Source organism: Tachyglossus aculeatus, chromosome 22 (assembly GCF_015852505.1).
Source record: "Tachyglossus aculeatus isolate mTacAcu1 chromosome 22, mTacAcu1.pri, whole genome shotgun sequence".
Taxonomy (NCBI): domain Eukaryota; kingdom Metazoa; phylum Chordata; class Mammalia; order Monotremata; family Tachyglossidae; genus Tachyglossus; species Tachyglossus aculeatus.
Window position 1 is genome coordinate 4,102,544 of NC_052087.1, and position 20,985 is coordinate 4,123,528.

General features: G+C 48.1%; 1 protein-coding gene across 1 annotated transcript in view; it reads left to right on the forward strand.

Annotated features, from left to right (window-relative positions):
* The first annotated feature begins 683 nt into the window (after positions 1-683).
* PARVA (parvin alpha) overlaps positions 684-20,985 on the forward strand; it is a 114,072-nt gene continuing 93,770 nt past the window's right edge. Inside the window, exon 1 of the mRNA XM_038764708.1 lies at positions 684-857. Within this exon, the coding sequence (XP_038620636.1) occupies positions 722-857 (136 nt within the window). The 5' untranslated portion in view covers positions 684-721. The remainder of the gene's footprint in view (positions 858-20,985) is intronic.

Genomic DNA, 20,985 nt, shown 5'->3' on the forward strand with positions numbered 1-20,985 from the left:
TAGTGTGCAGAGCACTGTACTAAGCGCTTGGGAAGTACAAGATGGCAACATATACAGTCCCTACCCAACAGTGGGCTCACAGTCTAAAGGGGGGAGACAGAGAACTAAACCAAACATACTAACAAAATAAAATAAATAGAATAGATATGTACAAGTAAAATAAATAGAGTAATAAATATGTACAACCATATATCCATATATACAGGTGCTGTGGGGAAGGGAAGGAGGCAAGATGGGGGGGATGGAGGGGGGATGAGGGGGAGAGGAAGGAAGGGGCTCAGTCTGGGAAGGCCACCTGGTATCCTCCCCAGGGCTTAGAACTAGGGCTTGGCATATAGTAAGTGCTTAACAAATACCATCATTCCTATTCATCCCCAGGGCTTGGCACATAGTAAGTGCTTACCAAATACCATCATTCCTATTAAATGCCATTCCTATTAAATGCCACCCCAAGGCAGGAGGGACCCCGGGGAAGACCCCTGGGCAGGGTTGGCAGCCCACCAAGGGTCCGGGAGAGGGGGCTGAAGGAAGGGCGGCCTTCCCTCCCCCGGGAAAAAGGGAAGGAAGGAAGGAGGCGGGATAGAGGGAGGAAAAGGAAAGGGAAAGTGTCAGCTGGCTGGAAGAATTCCGGTTCCGTTGGGGACGGAGTGGCCGGTCCTGGCCTCGGCCCTGCCCCTTCGGCCTGGAGGTCCGCAGCCCCCCGGCCCCTCCGGACCCCCCGATGGCCTCCTCCCCGCAGAAGTCTCCTTCGGCCCCCAAGTCCCCCACCCCCAAATCTCCGCCCTCCCGGAAAAAGGATGACTCGTTCCTGGGCAAACTCGGGGGGACCCTGGCCCGCAGGAAGAAAGCCAAGGAAGGTGAGTGGGGGGCTAAGGGGGGTGGGCACGGGGGTCACCCGCAGCTCTGGCCCCCGGGAAAATGGCCCGGACCCTGGACCGGACTCTGACCCTCCCCCTGGGCCGGGGGGCTTCGGGCGTGCTGGGAGACCCCCTCTCCCCCCACCAAGGACCCCCGATCCCTCGGACACCCGGTCATCTAGCCCTCCGGACCCTCGGACCCATGGTCACCCATCCCTCCGGCCCTCTGGTCCTCCATCCCTCTGGTCATCCAGCCCCCGGCCCTCTGGTCATCTATGCCTCAGACCCTCTGGTCATCCATCCCTCTGGTCATCCATCCCTCTGGTCATCCAGCCCCCGACCCTCTGGTTTTCCATGCCTCAGACCCTCTGGTCATCCATCCCTCCAGCCCCCATCATCCGTCCCTCCAGCCCTCAGGTCATCCGACCCCCGGTTCTTTGTTCATCGGTCCCTCCAACCCTCTGGTCATCCGTCCCTCCGGTCATCCGGCCCCCGGCCTTCTGGTCATCCATCCCCCCAGCCCCCTGTCATCTGTTCCTACGACCCTCTGGTCATTCGTCCCTCTGGCCCCCGGTCATCCATCCCTCCGGTCCTCTGGTCATCTGTCGCTTGTCAGCTGTGTGACTTTGGGCGAGTCACTTAAGTTCTCTGTGCCTCGGTTCCCTCATCTGTTAAATGGGGATTGACTGTGAGCCCCCCCGTGGGACAACCTGATCACCTTGTAACCTCCCCAGCGCTTAGAACAGTGCTTTGCACATAGTAAGCGCTTAATAAATGCCATTATTATTATTATCCATCCCTCCAGTCTTCTGGTCATCCATCCCTCTGGCCCTCTGGTCATCCATCCCTCTGGTCATTCGGTCCTCCAGCCCCCCCGGTCATCTGTCCCTCCAGCCTTCCTGTCATCCGGCCCTCTGGTCATCCGGCCCCCGGTTCTCTGGTCATCCATGCTTCAGACCCTCTGGTCATCCAGTCCCCTGGTCATCTATCCCTCCAGCCCCCTGTCATCCGTCCCTACGACCCTCTGGTCATCCGCCCCTCCTGCCCTCTGGTCATCCGTCCCTCTGGCCCCCCAGTCATATATCCCTCTGGCCCTCTGGTCCTCTGTTGCTTGTCAGCTGTGTGACTTTGGGTAAGTCACTTCACTGGGCCTCAGTTACCTCATCTTTAAAATGGGGATTAAGACTGTGAGCCCCACGAGGGACAACCTGATCACCCTGTATCCTCCCCAGCGCCTAGAGCAGTGCTTTGCACATAGTAAGTGCTTAACAAATGCCATCATTATTATTATCCATCCCTCTGGCCTTCTGGTCATTCATGCTTCAAGCCCTCTGGTTTTCCGGCCCTCTGGTCATCCATCCCACCTGGGCCCACCACCAGAAAGTTGGGGCGCAGGACTGATCCGGGCAGAAGGACATGGGCCGTAAGGGGTCTTTACCCCCCTTCTCCTCCCCTTCCCCAGCTCAGCCTCCCCCTGCCCATCCTCTTCCCTGCTGGTCCTGGAGCCCTGGGATGAGAAGACAGGGGAGGGGGGCTAATAATGGGAGTCCCAGACCTGTGCCCCTCCCCCAGCATCGGGGGCGGGGGCAGGGGGAGGGACAGGAAGGGGACACACTCTTGCCCCTGTAGTGTTGCTGAATTGTACTTTCCAAGCACTTAGTGCAGTGCTCTGCACACAGTAAGCGCTCAATAAGTACAATTGAATGAATGATTCATTTCTTGTGTGCAGAGCACTGTACTAAGCACTTGGGAGAGACACTAAAACAGAATTGGTAGGCACGTTCCCTGCTCACAATGAGCGTCCAGTCTAGGGCAATGCAGCAATCAAAATAATAATAACAATAAAATAATAACTGTGATATTTAAGTGCTTACTGTGTGCCAGGCACTGTACTAAGAAAAGCAGTGTCACTGAGTCTTTGATTAAGCAGGCCTCCTCCCCACCCTTACCCCCGCAATGCCATCTGGCCTTTCAGATATATTGTAACATTACCATTGTTACTACTTTATATTTTTGTTAAGCCCTTCAGATGTGTTAGGAACTATAGGAAGCACTGGGGAGATAAAAGATGATCAGGTCAAACACAATCCCTCTCCAATTATGGGGCTAGCAGTAGGAGAAAGAACATCCCCACATTACAGATGAGGTAAATGAGGCATGGAGAACTTAAGTGACTTGCCCAAGGTCACTCAGCAAACACAGGGGAAATGAGGGCTTAGTCAGGGGCAGCCTCTTGGAGAAGATGTGATTATTAATTGTTATTATTATTATAGTATCTGCTAGATGCTTAGTATGTGCCAAGCGCTGTTATAAGCTCTTGGGGTAGTTATCAATTCATCAGTTTTGATGTGGCCCCTGTCCCACATGGAGCTTGTAGTTTAAGAAGGAGGGAGGAGGATTGAATCCCCATTTTACAGATGAGGGAATAGACACACAGAGAAGTGAAGTGACTTGCCTAAGGTCACACATCAGATGAGTGGTGGAGTGGGGATTAGAACCCAGGTCTTCTGTCTCCCAGGCATGGGCTCCTTCTATTAGGCCACGATGATTCCTGGAATGGCCTTTCATTATGGGTCCAGGGAGCCACCCCTCTTCCTCTCTTGGGTCCTTCCTCAAATCAATTCTCCCAAGGCCCGACACTCCCCTCTTGGCCCCCGCGGCCAGCTGATCTCGCCCCTAGATGGTATGTATCAGGATCTGCCCCTTAGCCTCTTCCCAGTCCTCTCAGATGTCTGTCAGGGGCCTGAGCTCTTTCATTCGTCCTCTGCTCCATTCACCCTGTCGCTCATCCTCTGCTCCGTTCTCCCTGTCATTCACCCTCTGCTCCGTTCACTCTGTCGTTCATCCTCTGCTCCGTTCTCCTTATCATTGGTCCTCTACCCAGTTTGCCCTGTCGTTCATCTTCTGTTCCGTTCTCCCTGTCGTTCATCTTCTGTTCTGTTCTCCGTTGTTCATCCTCTGCTCCGTTCACGCTGTTGTTCACCCTCTGCTCTGTTCTCCCTGTTGTTCATCCTCTGCTCCATTCACCCTGTCGTTTGTCCTCTGCTCTGTTCACCCTGTTGTTCATCCTCTTCTCCGTTCACGCTGTTGTTCACCCTCTGCTCTGTTCTCCCTGTTGTTCATCCTCTGCTCTGTTCACCCCATTGTTTGTCTTCTGCTCTGTTCGCCCTGTCATTCATTCTCTACTCCGTTCACCCCCAGAACAGGAAGCCTATACCCGACTGAGGGACTATTCCGTCTTTCAACCTCTTGAACGGGACCAGATGCTCTTGATTAATTAACCAATCAATTAGTTGTAGTTGTTGAGTACTCACTGTGTGCAGAACACTGTACTAAGCGCTTGGGCGAGTACAATGCAACATAGTTGGTAGACACATTCCCTGCCCACAACAAGCGTACAGTCTAGAGGGAGAGACAGACACTAATTTAAATCAGTTACAGATATGGACATAAGTAGGGCTGAGGAAGGGGTGAACAAAGGGAGCAAATGTAACACAGAAGGAAGTGAGAGAAGAGGAAAGGGGGGCTTTGTCGGGGAAGGCCTCTTGGAGATGAGCCTTCAATAAGGCTTTGAAGATGGGGAGAGTGGCGGTCTGTCGGATATGAAGAGGGAGGGTGTTGTAGGCCAGAGGCATGATGTGGGCGAGAGGTCAGCGGTGAGATAGATGAGATTGAGATACAGTGAGTAGGTTGGCATTAGAGGAGCCAAGTGAATGGGTTGGGTTGTAGTAGGAGAGCAGCAAGGAAAAGTAGGAAGGGGTGAGGTGATTGAGTGATTTAAAGCCAATGGTGAGGAGTTTCTGGTTCTGTGAATGGAGGTTCTTGAGGAGTGGGGAAACGTGGACTGAATGTTTTTGTAGAAAACTGAACCGGACAGCAGAATGAATTGTGGACTGAAGTGGGGAGAGACAAGAGGCAGGGAGGTCAGCAAGGAGGCTGATCCAGTGATCAAGGCAGGAGAAGATAAGTGCCCGGATTAATGTGGAAGCAGTTTGGATGGAGAGGAAAGGATGGATTTTAGCGGGAATATTCTTCCACTCCCGTTTCCGGTCAGGGGCTGGCGGTTGGCACATGAGCTTGGAAGAAAGAGGCTGGGGGCTGCTAAGCTCCTCTGGCCAGAACTGGGTTTCGTTGACTACACTGGGTGGGCAGGGGTTTCTCTCTCCTTGGGAGCAGTTCAAAGTGTACAAGAATCTCTGCTTCTATACGCCTCCCTCGACTCCTAGAGCTTCCTTAGTGGGCCCGAGGGGGACGAGGAAGACTGGGTGGGGCTGGGAGGGTGGAAGGCAGGGCTTGTGAAGGAGTTAGAAATTGATTCATTCATTCAGTGGTGTTTATTGAGCACTTCCTGTGTGCAAAGCCCTGTACTAAGCACTTGGGAGAGTACAGTATAACAACAGACACATTCCTGCCCACAATGAGCTCACAGTCTAGAAGAGCAAAGAAGAGTGGCACAGAAAGGAAAAGAGGAAAGGGTGGCTTAGGGAAGGTTTCTTGGAATCCATGGAATCCATGGCCTGGATCTCCGCATACCTCTTTGCCTGCCCATCCCATGTCTTTAACAAGCACAATTAGGGAATTCCCCAGAGGCTCCTTGGTGTGGAATTAGAGGCTCTGAATTCATTCATTCATTCAATCGTATTTATTGAGTGCTTACTGTGTGCAGAGCACTGTACTAAGCGCTTGGGAAGTACAAGTTGGCAACAGATAGAGATGGCCCCTACCCAACAGTGGGCTCATAGTCTAGAAGGGGGAGACAGAGAACAAAACAAAACATATTAACAAAATAAAATAAATAGAATAAATATGTACAAATAAAATAAATCAATCATATTTATTGAGCACTTACTGTGTGCAGAGCACTGTACTAAGCGCTTGGGAAGTCCAAGTTGGCAACATATAGAGACAGTCCCTACCCAACAGAGGGCTCACAGTCTAGAAGATAATAGAAGAAGAAGATAGAAAATACATAAATAGAGTAATGAATACATACAAACATATATACAGGTGCTGTGGGGAGGGGAAGGAGGTAAGGCGGGGGGGGGGGATGGAAAAGGGGTGGAGGGGGAGAGGAAGGAGGGGACTCAGTCTGGGAAGGCCTCTGGAGGAGGTGAGCTCTCAGTAGGGCCTTGAAGGGAGAAGGGAGGAATCTGAATCTTGTCAAGCCCCACCTCTCAGACTGAGGATAGATCACAGGGAGTCAGAGGACCTGGGTTCTAATTCCACCTCTACTACTAGCTTGCTCTTTGACCTTGGATAAGTCACTTCATTGTTCTGTGCCTCAATTTCCTCCTCTATAAAATGGAGATTAAATCCTACTCCCTCTTAGACTGTGAGCTCCATGTGGGACAGGGACTGTGATCTTGTATCTACCCCAGCACTTAGAACAGTGCTTGACCCATAGTAAGCACTTAACAAGTACTGTAATTATCATGAATGTTATCACTGGGCTGCCTGGCAAGGCTGCTGAAAGACAGCTTAATTTACCATCTCCGTTCCTCAAAAATGGGGATTAAATCCTACTCCCTCCAATGTAGAAGCATATGAGAAGCACTGTGGCTCAGTGGAAAGGGCACGGACTTGGGAGTCAGAGGACATGGGTTCTAATGCCGACTCTGCCACCTGTCTGCTGTGTAGCCTTGGGCAAGCCACTTCACTTCTCTGGGCCTCAGTTACCTCATCTGGAAAATGGGGATAAAGACTGTGAGCCCCACGTGGGACAACCTGATTACTTTGTATCTATCCCAGCACTTAGAACAGTGCTCGGCACATAGTAAGCACTTAAATGCTATCATTATTATTATTAGACTATGAGCCCCATGTGGGACAGGAACTGCATTGAACCTGATTATCTTGTATCTAGCCTAGCGCTTAGAACAGTGCTTGACACAAAGTAAGCACAGCATGGTGTAGTAGATAGAGCACAGGCCCGGAAGTAACAAGGTCATGGGTTCTAATCCCAACTCGGCTGCTTGTCTGCTATGTGAGCTTGGGCAAGTCACTTCACTTCTCTGGGCTTGTTACCTCATCTGTAAAATGGAGATTAAGATTGTGAGCCCCATGTGGGACAGGGATTGGGTCTAACCCTATTTGCTTGTACCCACCCCAGCGCTTAGTACAGTGCCTAGTATATAGTTACCACTTAATAAATACCACAATTATTATTAGTAGTAGCAGTAATTATAATCATTACCTCTGTGCCGTATGGCAGGGCTCCTGGGGGGCTGCTTAATTTAGCATCTTTGTGCCTTAGTTTCCTCATCTGTAAAATAGGGATTCAATACCTGGTCTCCCTCTCACTCAGATTGTGAGACCCACAAGGGACAGGGATCGTGGTTGTTGAACCTGATGATCTTGTATCTACCCCAGTGCTCGGTACAGTGCTTGGCACATAGTAAGCACTGAACAAATATCACAGTTATGATCATTACTATTAAGTATTTTACTCCCTCAGCCTTGGTACCACAAGCAGGGCATTTGCCCCACTGCTGAGTGGGACAGGCTCACTGATACCACACATTTTTTAAAAAATGGTATTTGTTAAGCACTTATTATTGCCAGGAACTGTACTAAGTGCTGGGGTAGTTAGAAACTAATCAGGTTGAACATGGTCCATGTCCCATATGGGGGTAACAGCTCTATTTCCCATTTTACAGATGAGGGAACTGAGGTACAGAAAAGTGAAGTGACTTGCCCAAGGTCAAGCAGCAGACATGTGGCGGAGCCGGCATTAGAACCCAGGCCCGTGTTCTGTCCATTAAGCCAGGCAGCTTCTCTTGGATGTTCGCTTGGTTGCTTAGATGTGTTCTTTCCTGGCCTCTCCTGAATCCACAGGAGGGTTTGTGCACTTACCCACCCCACATAAGCAATACAAGGATGGTCTCTTTTCTTAAGAACACATAGCAGACAGGTGATGCAGGCAGGATTAGAACCTAGGTCCTTCTGATTCCCAAGCCCATGATCTATCTATACCTCCTTCCCCTCGCCACAACACCTGTATATATGTTTGTACAGATTTATTACTCTATTTCATGTCTTCCGGGGGCACTGGGGGTAGAGTTCGTGTCAGCCCAGGGCACTGCGTAAAGCCTGCCTGGACACTGCGCATTGTGTCGGTGTCTACACGGGTAGTTGGGGCAGTTTTGGTATCTGCCCAGGTCTTACCATGGGCCTTAAAGCCCTCAATCGCCTTACCCCCTTTTACCTCAACTCACTGGTCTCCTGCTGCCACCCAGCCCACACATTTTGTTCCTCTCATGCCAACCTTCTCATTGTACCTCGATCTCATCTATCTCATGGCCGACCTCTTACCCACCCCCCCCGCCCAGCCTCTGGCCTGGACTACCCTCCCTCTTCATATCCAACAGACGATTACTCTCCCACCTTCAAAGCCTTATTGAAGGCACGTCTCCTCCAAGTGTCCTTCCCTGACTGATCCCTCTTTTTCCTTTTCTCCCTTCTGCGTCTCCCTGATGCTCCCTTTATTCACCCCCCCCCCTCAGCCCCACAGCACTTATGTACATATCTGTAATTTTATTTGTATTATTGTATGTCTCTCCGCCTCTAGATTATAAACTCATTGTGAGCAGAGAATGTGTCCAACTAATGTTGTATTGTACTCTTCCAGGCACTTAGTTCAGTGCTCTGCACCCCATAAGCGCTCAATAAATATGAATGAATAAATTAAAAGCTCAGGGGAAGGTAATAATAATAATGACGATAATTGTTGAGCACTTACTGTGCCAGGCACTGTACTAAGCATAGATAGATCATGGGCATGGGAATCAGAAGGACCTAGGTTCTAATCCTGCCTGCATAACCTGTCTGCTATGAGACCTTGGGCAAGTCACTTCACTTCTCACTGTGGTCAGGGACTGTGCCTGTTAAATTGTTATACTGTACTCTCCCAAGTGTGCACAGCACACAGTAAATGCTCAATAAATGCAATTGACTGGTGGGCTGACTGTGCCTCAGTGACCTCTCCTGGAAAATGGGGATTAAGACCATGAGCCCCTTGTGAGACAGGGACTCATCCAACTTGATTATCTTGTACCTACCCCAGTGCTTAGAATGGTGCTAGACACATATTGTAAACAAATACCATCATCATTCTTCTTATTATTATTATTAAAACCATATCCCTGATGCTTTCCTCTGGTGATGAGGATTTTTCCAGTTGTTTTTGGAAGGTTTGCTGGGTGTGAGGCCAGGGGTGTATGCAAAAAGTGGTCTTGCTGAGACTAGGCACTTTTAGCTTCTCTTACAGCCCCTGTCTCCTGGATCATCATCATCATCATCATTATTATTATTATCATTCATTAAGTTCTTACTATGTGTCAAGCACTGTTCTAAGTACTGGGATAAATTCAAGCTTAGGTTGGACACAGTCCCTGTCCCACATGGGGCTCACAGTCGAGGAGGGAGAACAGGTAATGAATTCCTGTTTTGCAGTTAAGGACACTGAGGCACGGAGCAGTTAAGTGATTTGTCCATGGCCATAGAAGCAAGTAATAGGCAGAGTTGGGATTAGAACCCAGATCCTCTAGGTCATCCAGAGGGATCCCCCTTGCAGCCCTACAGCACTTTTGTCCATGTCTGTGAGCCCATTGTTGGGTAGGGACCGCTTCTATATGTTGCCGATTTGTACTTCCCAAGCGCTTAGTACAGTGCTCTGCACACAGTAAACACTCAATAAATATGATTGATTGAATGAATATCTGTAATTTATTTATAGTCATGTCTGTCTCCTCCTCTAGAATGTAAGCATGTTATGGGCAGGGAATGTGTCCGTTACAGTGTCCTCTCCCAAGTGCTTAGTACAGTGCTCTGCACACAGTAAGCAGTCAATAAATATTAGACTCACTGACTGACTGACTCTGACAACCAGCCCTTTGCTCTATCCACTAGGCCACACTGCTTCTTATTGTTTTGCTGTTTTCCCAGCAGACAGACTCTGTACAGGTTCCAGACTTCCTGGAATCCTCCTGGAGGAAGGGGGTCTTGCTTGATGAGCTCCCCCGGACAACCAAACCTAGAGAAAGACAGGTCTTACAGGGGTGAGGATCGTCCATTCCTGTAGGACAGGGGTCTTCCCTTATCAATCAATCAATGGTATTTAGTGAGTGCTTACTATGTGCAGAGGCCCAGAGAAGTGAAGTGATTAGCCCAAGGTCACACAGCAGACAAGTGGCAGAGCCGGAATTAGAACACAGGTCCTTCTGACGCCCAGGCTCTAACCTCTAGGCCACCTTGCTTGAGAGAGAGAGCTGCAGAGGGAGTTTCCAAATCTGATCTCCCAACGGTGCCCATGTCAACCACATTCTTACAGGCACGCAATAGCCAATATCACCTTCCTAGAAATGGGGGTTCTCGAGAAAGGCGTCCCGAGAGACCCCCAAAGGTCAAACCTCAGGGCCCCCCGAAGAAGGGGGATTGCTCGGCTGAAAGGCCCGTCCGTCTCCCGGTTAATATTGACTAGAAGTTGGATCCAGGCGGAGAAGCAAATATCGGCTTGGAAGGGGCCCCAGGGCCAACTCTGTGTTTTTAATTAAGCCCGAAAATCCATCCAGCTCTTCAGCTCCTCTGCCCGGTGGTCAGCTCCGTTCGGCCTCAGGTGAGGCGGACTTAACCCCTGGCCTCACGCCAGGACAAAACGTCCCGCAGTAAAAGACCAGCGAGTTTCAGATTAAGGCTGGCATTTGGCCGTGGTATTAACTGACCTAAATCAATCTTCCGAAAGCGGGCGCGGGACAAAGAAAACTCTGTTTGCCTTCAGCTGGGTGGAGCCTAAGGATGGAGGGCTGTGGGAATGGAGGGTCTTGGTTATACAAGGGGAATCCAGCACCTATAGTGGAAAAATAGCCAGAGATGAGAAGCAGCGTGACCTAGTGGATACAACCCGGTCCAGGGACTCAGAGGAACCTGGATTTTAATCCTGATTCTGCCACTTGTCTGCTGTGTGACTTTGGGCAAGTTGCTTTGCTTCTCTGGGCCTCAGTTACCCTCCCAGGAAACTGGGAATGAGGACCGTGAGCCCCATGTGGAACGGGGACTGTGCCCAATCTGATTAGCTTCACTTCTCTGTGCCTCAGTTCCCTCATCTGTAAAATGGGGATTGACTGTGAGCCCCATGTGGGACATGGACTCTGTCCAATCTGATGAGCTTGTATCTACTCCAGTACTTAGTACAGTGCCTGGCACATAGTAAGTGCTTAACAAATATCACAAAATATATTTTTTTAAAAAAGCTGATTGAGTCCTCACCCCACAGTCTAAAGCTGTACAGCCCTTGGGTTCTCTGTGCCTGGATTACCTCATCTGTAAAATGGGGATTGAGACTGTCAGCCTCATGTGGGACAGGGACTGTTACCAACCCGATTTGCTTGTATCCACCCCAGCACTTAGAACAGTGCCTGGCACATATTAAACGCTTAACACATACCACACATTATTATTATTCTGTTCCCCCCGCTTCTAGACTGTGAGCCCATTATTGGGTAGGGATTGTCTCTATTTGTTGCTGAATTGTACTTTCCAAGTGCTTAGTACAATGCTCTGCACACAGTAAGCGCTCAATAAATACGATTGAATAAATAAATGAATGAATTAGCTTTGAGTGGCCCAATACTAATGGCTACTGGGAATAATTGTGGTATTTGTTATGTACTTATTATGTGTCTATCACTTGTCTAGGTGCTAAGGAATATATTAATCAGGCCAGACACAGTCCCACATAGGGTTCACGTTCAAGGAAGAGGGAGAGCGGGTATTGAATCCCCATTTTACAGATAAGGCAAAGAGAAATGGAGTAAGTTGCCCAGGGTCACACAGCAGGCAAGTGGTGGAGCCAGAATTAGAGCCCAGGTCCTCTGACCCCTAGGCCCATGCTCTTTCCAGTAGGCCAAACTGCTTTTTGTATAGTGCCATTGGTGTGCAATGTTAAGTGTTTTTGCTTCTAAAGCCACTAGGAAGCTTGTCTTCCCCCAACCTGTTGTCTATGAAGAAACCAAGGACACTCAAAATACAGTGGAAAAAGCCAATAGATCCACAAGCCTATCAGAATTCTGTCTCAGAGGGAAAGAATAGGAGGAAGGGTCCCTGTTGGGAGCTCAGTGACTTCCCAGCAGTGAAGAACAGCTTCTATCACTTTTAGTTCTCTCCTCCAGGAGTAGCAGTAGCAGTCGTAATAATAATAATGGCATTTATTAAGCACTTACTATGTGCAAAGCACTGTTCTAAGTGCTGGGGGGGATACAAGGTGCTCAGGTTGTCCCACGAGGGACTCACAGTCAATTCCCATTTCACAGATGAGGTAACTGAGGCACAGAGAAGTTAAGTGACTTGTCACACAGCTGACAAGTGGCAGAGCCGGGATTTGAACCCATGACCACTGACTCCAAAGACCGGGCTCTTTCCACTGAGCCACGCTGCTTCTTTGTTAAGCATGTACTATGTGCCAGGCACTGTACTAGCTCTGGGGTAGATACAAGCTAAGCAGGTTGGACACAGTCCCTGTCCCACGTGGGGCTCACAGTCCGAATCCCCATTTTACAGATGAAATAACTGAGGCCCAGAGATGTGAGTAGAAGTAGTAACAGTAATCATATTAAACACTTTCTGGATGCAGAGCACTCTACTAAGCACTGGAATCTCCTTGAGGGCAAGGATCATGTCTGTTGACTCTATTGCACTTTCCTAAGTGCTTAGTACACAGTCCTGCACACAATAACCGCTTAAAAAATACTGTAGATTGGAAAGTCATACACAGGTGAGAATTAGATTTGGTCCTGGGCATTCAAGGGGCTCAGAATCTTAGTCTAAGAGGCTAGGGGAGGGGACAGGTGATAGACCCAAGAGGAGAGATGCAACAACAAAGACACTCAAACAACAAGGACAAATGCACACCATGCAAACAGAACAGAATCAGTGCAGTGCTATGGCCAGAGAAGCAAATTTCAGTCTTCAGGACGCTCAAAGTTCCGTGTTTTTTTGTTTTGTTTTGTTTTTTAAGAAGCCTCCCACTTCCCCAAGTCCCCCCTCTCTCTTCCAGCCCCGTTCTCCGATAGACAACTTCTCCTTTCGGAGGTCTCGTTTCCCCACCACCAGAGGAAGTGGTTGTGTCTGGCTTCCCACACTGCCCACAGTAAAGGGTTTGGGGCATCGAGCCGCCCGATTTTATCTCTCCACTGGGCGAGACGAGCGGAGCAGAGCGGAGGAGAGGAAACTTTCCTAAAATGGGAGTCTGGATAGGCTTCTCTGACTCGTCATATTCCCCGCCCAAGGATGGAATAAACATTTGCTTCCCCACCCAGCTGCTTCTGGAGAGGAAATGGCCCAGGCCTTGAGAACGGTCTTTTCTCTCCCCTCCAGCCCCATCTGCTAGAAGGCGTGGCTGTTTTCGAAAAGTTTCCTCAAATCCCACGCTGAGACCAGAAAATTCAACCGAGAGGGAGTGGGCAGGAGAGCAGGAGGGGAGAAAAATGTCCGAAATTGCAGCGTCTGCGCTGAGTAGCTCAACAGGAGCTGGCCTGGGGCTGGCTGAATCACTTAAAAAAAAAAACTGTATTTGTGAAGTGCTTACTAGGTGCCAGGCACTGTAGTGTGTGTTGGAACACATACACGCTAATCAGTCCCTGTCCCACACGGGCCTCACAGTCTTAATCCCCATTTTTTACAGTTGAGGTAACCAAGGCCCAGAGAAGTGAAGTGAGTTGCTCAAGGTCACACAGCTGACTCATGGTGGAGCCAGATTAGAACCCAGGTTCTTTTGATTTCCAGGCCAGTGCTCTATCCACTACATAATATAGAGAAGCAGCGTGGCTCAGTGAAAAGAGCACAGGCTTTGGAGTCACAGGTCATGGGTTCAAATTCCTGCTCCGCCAATGGTCAGCTTTGTGACTTTGGACAAGTCACTTAACTTCTCTGGGCCTCAGTTACCTCATCTGTAAAAATGGGGATTAAGACTGCGAGCCCCCGGTGGGACAACCTGATCATCTTGTAACCTCCCTAGCGCTTAGAACTGTGCTTTGCACATAATAAGCACTTAATAAATGCTGTTATTATCATTATTATTATATCCAAGATGAGTTGGCATAGTGCTGGGGGTGGTGAAGAGGCCTTCTCCAGGACAGATTCTTATCCCTAGCTCGTGGTGTGTGGGAGGGGGGAGTTCTTCTAAGTGCAAAAACGCAGCCCCATGATGCAAGAGCAGACACCCCAACTTGTGTAGTCGTTAGAATCCACCCACCTGCATCAAAGTCCCGGCTCCTCCGCTTATCAGCCGTGTGACTTTGGGCAAGTCACTTTACTTCTCTGTGCCTCAGTTCCCTCATCTGTAAAATGGGGATTAAGACTGTGAACCCCATGTGGGACAACCTGATTACCTTGTATCTACCCTGGTGCTTAGAACAGTGCTCGGCACGTAGTAAGTGCTTAACAAATACCATTATTATTATGATTAAAGAGGAGGGAGCTGGAAGCAGCATGGCCTAGGGGAAAGTGCACGGACATGGGAGTCAAGGGACTTGGGTTCTAATCCTGACTCCATCCCTTATTTGCTCTGTGACCTTGCTCTGTGCCTCAGTTTCTTCTTTTGTACAATGGGGATCCAATACCTGGTCTTTCTGCTAGGATTATGAGCCCAATGAGGGACAGGGTCTGTGTCCAATCTGACTTCCTAGTATTTATCTCAGGGCTTAGTATAGTGCTTGGCACATTATAAGCGCTTAATAGGTCTCATAGGAAAAAAAGAGTATGTCCGATGGCATTTCTGAGAATGGATGGAGAATAGAAGGGGACCCAGAACTGAACCTTGAGGGACCCCACGTTTAGTGGGTGGGAGGGAGAGGAGGAATCTGCAAAGGAGACAGAGAATAATAATAATGATGGCATTTGTTAAGCGCTTAATCCTTAATCCACAGCCTTAATCCCCATTTTACAGATGAAGTCACTGAGGTTCAGAGAAGTTAAGTGACTTCCCAAGGTCACACAGCAGACATGTGGTGGAGTCGGGATTAGAATCCATGACCTCTGACTCCCAAGCCCAGGCTCTTTCCACTGAGCCACGCTGAATGTTGCTCACAACCCCATCGATGCCTGCTGCAGGTGTACTTTGTTTGGACGCCACCTCCCTGGTCTGTCATATGAGTACCCTACATGCTGTCCTGGTGCCCAGGAGGAAGTGAGGGTATTTTTCATTCATTCCTTCAATTGGATTTATTGAGCACCAAGTGTGTGCAGGGCACTGTACTAAGCACTTGGGAGAGTACAATACAATAATAGACACATTCCCTGCCAACAACAGGCTAACAGTCTGGGGCCGGGTTGGAGGGGAACAGGAAACAATATGAATAAATAAATTACAAATATTCATTAATGCATTCATTCAATCGTATTTACTGAGTGCTTACTGTGTGCAGAGCACTGTACTAAGCACTTGGGAAGTACAAGTTGGTAACATATAGAGACAGTCCCTACGCAACGATGGGCTCACAGTCTAGAAATATGTACACAAGTGCAGTGGGGCTGGGAAGGGTGGGGAGAAGGGAGCAAGTCAGGGCAATGCAGAAGGGAGTGGGAGAAGAGGAGAGGGGCTTACTCTGGGAAGGCTTCTTGGAGGAGATGTGCCCTGAATAAGGCTTTGAAGGAGGGGAGAGTAATTCCCCTTGGACCTCCTGACTCACCCCTATTTGTCTCTGACTCGCTCTTTCTGTCTCCATCTGTGGCATTTTTTGTCTTTTTTTTTTTAAAGTATCTGTTAATTGTATTGTGCACCAACTGTGTGCAGAGCACTGTACTAAGTGCTTGGGAGAGTGTAATATAACAATCTGACAGACACATTCCCTGCCCACAACGAGCTTTCAGACTAGAGCTTACCTTGTGCCAGGCACTGTTCTAAGAGCTGGGGAAGATACTAATAATAATGATGGCATTTGTTAAGCGCTTACTATGTGCAAAGCACTGTTCTAAGCACTGGGGAGGATACAAGTTGTGGGGCTCACAGTCTTAATCCCCATTTTACAGATGAGGCAACTGAGGCACAGAGAAGTGAAGTGGCTTTTCCAAGGTCACACAGCTGACAAATGGCTGAGGCGGAATTCGAACCCATGACCTCTGACTCCTAAGCCTGTGTTCTTTTGCTGCTTCTCTTAGTGGGGCACTTAGTCTTAATCCCCATTTTACAGATGAGCTAACTGAGGTAACCAATTTTGTGCGTGAGCATTGCTAAATTAGTGAAATGAGCCTGGGTTTCCTAAATGATAGTTTATATAATAATAATGGTATAGCCAAAGAAGAAATTCAAATTCCCCAATTCTTCCCGGACTCTTCCCCAAAGTTCCCTGTTTATCAAAGAATCTTACATATGCTGAACAAGCCTCTGCTTCCTTTTACTGGTAGTATGCAAAACAGGGGTGGAGGGGCATGAGATCCTCTCTTCTCAAAGGAAATTCCTCTCCTGATGTTGTAAACAGTTCTGATTCCATCCCTTTTATTGATAATATGCGGGAATCCTCTCCTGGAAAGACCTTTGTTTTGATGATGCTGATAATATAGCTACTGTGGTATTTGTTAAGCATTTTTACTATTTGTCAAGCACTGTACTGAGCCCTGTTGTATATATAAGATGATCAACTCCCACGCGGGGCTTCACAGTTTAAGTATGATAAAATAATGATAATTGTGGTATTTGTTAAGCATTTGTAGACACAAGATAGGTTCCCACATGGGCTCCCAGTTTAAGAATAATAAAATGACAGTAATGATTGTGGTATTCATTCATTCATTCGATCGTATTTATTGAGTGCTTACTGTGTGCAGAGCACTGTACTAAGCGCTTGGGAAGTCCAAGTTGGCAACATATAGAGACGGTCCCTACCCAACAGTGGGCTCACAGTCTAGAAGGGGGAGACGGAGAACAAAACAAAACGTATTTAAGTTTAACTTTAAGTTTAAATACCATTTAAATACATGGCATTTAAGTGCTATGTATCAAGCACTGTGCTAAGCGCTATTGTACATACAAGCTAATCAGGTCCCACATGGGGCTGACAGTTTAAGAATAATAACAATAATTATAATATAAATAATTGTAGTATTTGTTAAGCACTATGCATCAAGCACTGTACTGAATGCTGTCATAGATACAAGATAATCAGGTGCCATATGGGGCTCACAGAATAATAATAATAATATTTGTTAAATGCTTACTATATGCCAAGCACTGTACTAAGCGCTGAGTTAGATACAAAGCAGTCAGGTCCCTCATGATGCTCATGGCCTACAAAGGAGGGAAAACAGATCAGGGAACTGAGGTCCAGGGAAGTAAAATGACTTTCCCAAGGTCACACAGAGCACAAGTGGCAGATTGGCTTAGGAGAAGCAGCGTGGCTCAGTGGAAAGAGCCCGGGTTTTGGAGTCAGCGGTCATGGGTTCAAATCCCCGCTCTGTCAATTGTCAGCTGTGTGACTTTGGGCAAGTCACTTCACTTCTCTGGGCCTCAGTTCCCTCATCTGTAAAATGGGGATGAAGACTGTGAGCCCCCCATGGGACAACCTGATCACCTTGTAACCTCCTCAGCGCTTAGAACAGTGCTTTGCACATAGTAAACACTTAATAAATGCCGTTGTTATTATTATTATTATTATACAGGGTTGGAACCCAGGTCTTCTGACTTGCAAGGCCATGCTCTTTTCACTAGGCCATTCTGCTTCACTCATTCTTTCATTCATTCAGTCGCATTTATTGAGCGCTTACTGTGTGCAGAACACTGTACTAAGCACTTGGAAAGTACAATTCGGCAACAAATAGAGACAATCCCTACCCAACAGTGGGCTCACAGTCTAGAAGGGGGGAGACAGACAACAAACAAAGTAGACAGTTATCAATAGCATCAATATAAATAGAATTATAGATATATACACAACATAAATAAATAGAATAATAAGTATGGTGCTGTGGGGTGGGGAAGGGGGTAGAGCAGAGGGAGGGAGTCAGGGTGATGGGGAGGGGAGAAAGAGAAGAGGAAAAGGGGGTTCAGTCAGGGAAGGCCTCCTGGAGGAGGTGAGCTTTCAGTACGTATATGGAAACCTTCCATGTGAGCAGTTCCAGAGATGACCAATTGTCCATCCTGGGTTGATAATAATAATAATAATAATGGCATTTGTTAAGCACTTCCTATGTGCAGAGCACTGTTGTAAGCGCTGGGGGTGGATACAAGGTGATCAAGTTGTCCCACGTGGGGCTCACAGTCTTAATCCCCATTTTACAGATGAGGTAACTGAGGCTCAGAGAAGTTAAGTGACTTCAACTCTGTTGAGCCAACTGATGTGGGCTAGGTGCGGGCACCTCGCTGCTGTTATTCCACAGCTGGCACAGGCCCTGTACCCAGCGGCCCCCCTGGATCACCAGTGCCTATCCCCAGCCCTGCTTGCCTCCCCTTCTTCTCCTTCCTAGCCCCCGACTCTCTCCCCTTTGCCCCCAGGCAGAGTTTGGCTCTTGAATTTCCCCCGTGGACATCAGTTCGGCAGTACAGGGCTCCGACTCGGGAAGGACCGAAGTGTGGAGTACAAGGATCAGGATAATAATAATGATGGCATTTATTAAGCACTTACTATGTGCAAAGCACTGTTCTAAGCACTGGGGAGGTTCCAAGGTGATCAAGTTGTCCCTCAGGGGGCTTACAGAGGTCAAGCATTCAAATCCCGGCTCCGCCACTTGTCAGCTGTGTGATTTTGGGCAAGTCACTTCACTTCTCCGTGCTTCAGTTACCTCATCTGTAAAATGGGGATTAAGACTGTGAGCCCCACGTGGGACAACCTGATCACCTTGTATCCTCCCCAGCGCTTAGAACAGTGCTTTGCTCATAGTAAGCACTTAATAAATGCCATTGTTATTATTATTATTATTACTACAGTCTTAATCCCCATTTTACATCCCCATCTCCCCCTTTTAGACTGTGAGCCCACTGTTGGGTAGGGACTGTCTCTATATGTTGCCAATTTGTACTTCCCAAGTGCTTAGTACAGTGCTCTGCACATAGTAAGCGCTCAATAAATACGATTGATGATGATGATGATGATTTTACAGATGAGGTAACTGAGGCCCAGAGAAGTTAAGTGACTTGCCCAAAGTCACACGGCTGACAATTGGCGAAGCCGGGGTTTGAACCCATGACCTCTGACTCCAAAGCCCATGCTCTTTCCACTGAGCCACGCTGCTTCTCTAATTAAGGTGTTTGTTATGTGCTTACCATGTACCAGGCCCTGTACTAAGCGCTGGGTGGATACAAGCAAATTGGGTTGGACACAGTCCCTGTCTCATGTGAGACTCATAGTCTCAATCGCCATTTTCCAGCTGAGGTATTTGAGGCATGGAGAAGTGAAGTGACTTGCCAAGGTCACACAATAGACAAGTGGTGGAACTGGGATTAGAACTCATGACTCTCTGGAATGGCTCCGTGCATCCCCCTGGTGCTTGGATTTGCTCCTTTATTTACCCCACCCTCAGCCCCAAAGCACTTATGTCCATAACCGTTATTTCTTGATTTATATTTATGTCTGTCTCCCCCTCTAGACTGTAAGCTTCTTTTTTTTAATAGCATTTATTAAGCGCTTACTATGTGCAAAGCACCATTCTAAGCGCTGGGGAGGTTACAAGGTGATCAGGTTGTCCCACAGGGGGCTCACAGTCTTCATCCCCATTTTACAGGTGAGGTAACTGAGGCACAGAGAAGTTAAATGACTTGCCCAGAGTCACAGAGCTGGCAATTGGCAGAGCCGGGATTTGAACCCATGACCTCTGACTCCAAAGCCCGGGCTCTTTCCACTGAGCCACGCTGCTTCTTGTGGGCAGAGAGCATGGCTACCAACTGTATCATATTGTACTCTCCCAAGGGCTTAGTACAGTGCTCTGCACACAGTATGTGCTCAGTAAATACCGTTGGTTGGTTGATTCGTTGTAAGCAGGGAATGTGTCTACCAACTCTGTTGCATTAATAATAATAATAATGTCGGTATTTGTTAAGCGCTTACTATCATCGTCATCATCATCACCAATCGTATTTATTGAGCACTTACTGTGTGCAGAGCACTGTACTAAGCGCTTGGGAAGTACAAGTTTGCAACATATAGAGACAGTCCCTACCCAACAGTGGGCTCACAGTCTAAAAGGGGGAGACAGAGAACAAAACCAAACATACTAACAAAATAAAATAAATAGAATAGATATGTACAAGTAAAATAAATAAATAAATAGAGTAATAAATATGTACAAACATATATACATATATAGAGGTGCTGTGGGGAAGGGAATGAGGTAAGATGGGGGATGGAGAGGGGGACAAGGGGGAGAGGAAGGAAGGGGCTCAGTCTGGGAAGGCCTCCTGGAGGAGGTGAGCTCTCAGTAGGGTTACTATGTGCAAAGCACTGTTCTAAGCACTGGGGAGGTTACAAGGTGATCAGGTTGTCCCACGGGGGGCTCACAATTTTAATCCCCATTTTACAGATGAGGTAACTGAGGCACAGAGAAGTTAAGTGACTTGCCCAAAGTCACACAGCTGACAGTTGGCAGAGCTGGGATTTGAACCCATGACCTCTGACTCCAAAGCCCAGGCTCTTTCCACTGAGCCACAGCACCTTCTCCCAAGCACTTAGTACAGTGTTTTGCACTCAGTAAGCACTCAATAAATACCACTGATTGGTTGATTTGTTGTGGGCAGGGAATATGTTTACCAACTCTGATACCTAGAAGCAGCATGGTGTGGTGGATAGAACACAGGCCTGGGAATCAGAAATTTGTGGGTTCTATTCCCAGCTCTGCCACTTGTTGGCTGTGTGAACTTGGGCAAGTCACTTCACTTCGCTGGGCCTCAGTTCCCTCTTCTGTAAAATGGGGATGGAGGCTGAGAGCCCCATGTGGGACATGGACTGTGTCCAACCCGATTTGCTTCTATCCACCCCAGCGCTTAGTGCAGTGCCTGGCACTTAGTAAGCACTTAACAAATACCACAATGATTATTATTGTACTCACCCAAGCCCTTAATACAGTGCTCTGCACCTCATCCCGCTCTTCTAGACTGTGAGCCCACTGTTGGGTAGGGACTGTCTCTATATGTTGCCAACATGTACTTCCC